The 4,535-nt window shown below is 33.1% G+C and overlaps 1 protein-coding gene across 2 annotated transcripts in view; it reads right to left on the bottom strand.

Moving 5' to 3' along the window:
• The window catches only part of LOC107712675 (histone-lysine N-methyltransferase SMYD1-like), an 18,885-nt gene that overhangs the window by 5,488 nt on the left and 8,862 nt on the right, over window positions 1-4,535 (bottom strand). For both annotated transcript variants that reach the window (XM_016517986.1, XM_016517993.1), the window contains one exon: window positions 1,695-1,890. In XM_016517986.1, coding sequence (XP_016373472.1) covers window positions 1,695-1,890 — 196 coding nt within the window. The remainder of the gene's footprint in view (window positions 1-1,694; window positions 1,891-4,535) is intronic.

The following is a 4,535-nucleotide window of genomic DNA, read 5'->3' as shown; positions in this document are numbered from 1 at the left end:
CCGAAAGCAACTAGCAACACACACTCTCTCACACACACACACACACACACACAAGTCTTCCAGATGATGGAATGTCCTTTACTCTTCTGACTCATTATAATGTTACTCTTGTGTAGTGAGGGTCAGTAATACGAGCCTGTGTCTCAGACTGGAATTCTGCTCCTTATCTAGTGTTCTGACTGAAGTACTGCTATATTTAACCGCACTAATCTCTCCAGGACTGCAGACAGACGTGTGAGCGCTGGAAACTGTGTGCATCTGTTATGCTTCACACATGACACTTCATAGTGTACACTGCTGTGTAAATGTTTAAATGTTTAAACACAGGTAAATGATGATTTCTGAGTGAACTATCCGCTTGAATCCGATGCAGTATTGTGATTTTTTGCAGTATTTTTGTGACACGGATGCATGTGGAATCTTATTTCTGCCACAGAATAAAAACATTTAGAAAATAGTGAATTTTATCTTAGAATTCAGAGAAAAAAAGTCTGTTTACATATCTTCTGAGGGAAAAAAAAGTCGGAGTTGTAAGATGTAAACTTCATTCAAGGTGGAAAAATCGTTATCCTTTTCATTATTTGTATATTTTTATTATTAAAATATATATTTAATATGATACTATTATATAACATGACATGATATACGCATGGAATCTTATAAAATAATTTATTTTGCATAAAGTAAAGAAAGTGATTAACTTTCCATTTCCTGCCTATAAACTTATTTCTTGCTAAAAATAAAAATAAAACCATAAAAAGCATTTTTGTTACTTGAAAGTAACAAAGCATAATAATAATAATAATAATAATAATAATAATAATAATAATACAACTTTTCATCTACTTGCCATTGACATTTATCTTTTTTAATTTAGTTTAAGTTGAAGTACTAAAATAACTAGAGGTGAAATAAAAACGAATAAAATATATTTAAAATATATTCAAAAAATATTTTTACAAATATATATTTAAACATATTTAATTAAAAAACAAAAACTAATAAAAATGATGAAAACAAAACACATGTATTAAAAATGTAACAAAAAATTGTGACTTAGAATTGTGAATTTATATCTCACAATTGCAAAAAGTTATTAATAATTAATAAAAGAATCTTGCAATTCTTAGTTTTTTCTCAGAATCTCCTCTGAGGAAAAAAAGAGTCTGAATAGCAAGATTTAACATTGAAAAAATGGTTAGAATTGAGAGATTTAGATTCAGAATTTAAAAAAAAAAGGCAGAATTGCAAATGTACAACTCGTAATTCTGATACAAACTAGCAATTCTGAGAAAAAAGTCAGAATTGCGGGATACATTCACAATGACCTTTTTATGCTTGTATTGCATAGCAGAAACAAACATTACATTCAGTCATTTAGCAGATGCTTTCATCCAAAGTGACTTACAAATGAGGAAGCAATCAAAATCAACAAAAGAGCAATGATATGCAAGTGCTATAACAAGTCTCAGTTAGCTTAACACAGTACACATAGCAAGGTTTTTTAATTATATAATAAATAAAAGAAAACAGATAGGATAGAAAAAGAATAGAGCAAGCTAGTGCTAGTGTTGTTAATTGCATAATAAATAGAAAGACAACAAATAGATAGAATACCAAAAGATTAGAAAAAACAAGCTGTGATATTTTAGGCCAGTGCACATTTAAACTGTACTGAGACTGATTGAATTCACCTTATCTCCCTCCACCACGGCTCCGGCCATCTTCAGCTCGTCTTTGGTTTTGTTGGTGCAGTGTTCGCAGGTGCAGTCGAAGAAATACTGCTGCTTCAGCAGACGCCTGCGATCTTCAGACAGGTTCAGATAGTCCACGTACGACACGGTCACTTCTTCTCCAGGGCTGATCTTTCCCAGCGCTCGCAGCTCAATTCTGCGACACAGACAGGCTTCAGTGGGCTTATGACAGAATCAGGAGCGAAAGATGAGATTAGAAACCAAACAGATGACAGAGAAGATACAGAACTAGTCTCACAAGCAGATCCTGCGCTCAGAAGCCCTGCAGATCAAGTAAGTTAACATAAAGAAACTACACATGAGTTCAGTGAAACCAGAGTCATTTTGTATATAGACCCACATGATGATCATATACAACATCTTAACTTGATCTGACAGCAGACACAATAAACAATGGGTCTTATTCACTAATGATTGTGTGGATCGTTCATATTCATATTCATACGCAGAGAACTTCTCAAGAAAAAAGTACACAAATTTCACAACACACAGATGAATTTTTTCTTATAAAACGGAGAGTTCCGGTGCTTGATTCTGATTGGCTGAGCCGCGTTCGAAGCTGTTGTAAATTACTACAAAGTAACATACACCTTTGTTTACGTTTGTCTGTTGCTCGGCAACCAATTTGTTGCAACCACAACTGTTTCTGAGGAGCTACATTGTTTGGTGGAAGAATACTGTTTTTATTAATATCATTACTCTTTACTTGCTCTGTTTTATTTTGTGAAACCGTATATGGAATAACTGTTTTATAAAAGCGATAAGCCCCGTGAAGCCGTGGTTTACAGTGAATGTATAACAGCTAAAGGGGTTTTAGGCACTCCGCTTTCCTAACAACGCCCCTTAGCTGTTATAAATTCACTGTAAACCACGGCTTCACGGGGCTTATTGCTTCATTAACCTTGTTCTGTTAATGAATTTGGAAACTTTCGTCGCTCTCTGCAAACGTGATATTCACTAAAGACGCGCAGCAAGAAGTTTGTCGTCCTCAAAACCCGATCAAACACAATAAAAACCTTTAATACAGAGCCGGATGTCTGTGTTGTTATTCGGAGAAACTGCGCAGCTCAAGATATAGCAAAGCTTTTCTTACTCTTTCACTGCATACAGTGAATATATTTAAAATGATACACATTTTCACAAATACTGTATGTGGTTTTTGTGTATAAGTGGTTTTAGTTTTTTTGTAAATTTAGAATAAATTTCAGAACGTTTTTGATTTGCTCGTGAAAATGTCATACGCAGGTTTCACACACAAATACTCTGCACAAATATTTTCTTACTTAGTATTTTTGTCTTGCTTTCCATTAAAACCATACCTAAAAATTCTTAAATTAAGATGCATTTACTTGAGAAGTCAGAAAGGGGTCATAAAAAATAAACTTAGTTAAAAAATGGAAAACACCATTTTTTTATTTTTTTTTAATAAAAAAAAAACAAGACTTAATATCGTGAGTCATTTTATTTCTCTAATAAAAACATTTTGAAACATTCTGAAAAATGCATCAAAATGAAGTGAGTTTATGCTTAAAAAAAGAAAAATATCAGACAGTGGGCTCAGAAAAACAAACTTGTTTCCCTTTGAATTAAGATTATTTTTCCAACCCCATTGGCAGATATTTGTTCTTGTTTAAAGCTTAAACTCACTTCATTTTGATGCATTTTTTCATTAAACAAGACATTTCGCTTCTCAAGTAAATGTATCTTGATTTATGAATGCTTACGTACTTGTACTGTATATAAATCAATGATAAAAAAATAATAAAAATGAGATTTAAATAGATGCATAAATACATGTAACAGAACAGTACTGTAATGATTTAAGATCATTGATTTTGATTTAAGAATATGCATATTTATACTGGAAAACAAGACCAAAATACTGATACTAAGAAAATCATTTTTGCAGTGTTTGTGCGTTTTCATGCTTAGTGAACGAGACCCAATGCCACACACAGACAAACCTGACAAATGTTGTTTGAGACGAGTGCGGGAAGTCGTAAACTCACATATATTTGCATATTAAAGAGTGATTAGTTGTGGCAGCTGTCAAGACAGGAATGTGTCGGAAGAATCTGCTATTAGGTGTGAAAGAGATTAGAAGAGAAGACAAAAGGACCAACCACCCATCAGCACTCGCCTTTACAGCACAACGCCTCAGTGATTTACTCATCATTACAGAAATTAAACTCTGTCATCATTCGTTCACTCTCATGTCCAAACCCTGCACGGCTTTCTTTCTTCAGTGGAGCACAGAAGAAGATAAACAAACGAGATTAGCATGAGTAAATGATGACGGAATTTCCATTCTGCTTTTTTCAAATAACCCACCTCTGTATAGTTTTATTTTTTTTAAATATCCGTATTTGATTTTGTGTTTAGCCCAGGTTCTAAAGTAGGTGGTGGATGCAAACTCTCATACTGACCCTTAAAATGCATTTATTTCATACTAAGTATAGTTCAAATCTATTAACATTTTTACTGACTAAACTCTATGTGGAGTACTACTTGTGCACAATGCACATTTCTTAATATTAAGCCTAACATGTGTTTTAATGTCACTATTGATGAGGATCGTATGATCTTTGAATAATATCGGTCTTTAAATGCAATATATTTAAAGTGTACCTGAAGTATACTCGCAATAGTTCCTCTTTAGCTCAATCAAATACACTTCAGTATGTCTTTAGTTGGACTTCAGCACTACTTCTGCACAATTAAACTGCATTAAGCACAAAATTAGTTGTTCCAATTTAGCAGACTTTAAGTATACCTGTTAAG

Source organism: Sinocyclocheilus rhinocerous, unplaced genomic scaffold (assembly GCF_001515625.1).
Source record: "Sinocyclocheilus rhinocerous isolate Xijiao unplaced genomic scaffold, SAMN03320098_v1.1 scaffold493, whole genome shotgun sequence".
Lineage (NCBI taxonomy): Eukaryota > Metazoa > Chordata > Actinopteri > Cypriniformes > Cyprinidae > Sinocyclocheilus > Sinocyclocheilus rhinocerous.
The sequence above is the reverse complement of the archived record's forward strand: the minus strand, read 5'-3'. Positions and strand labels throughout refer to the sequence as shown.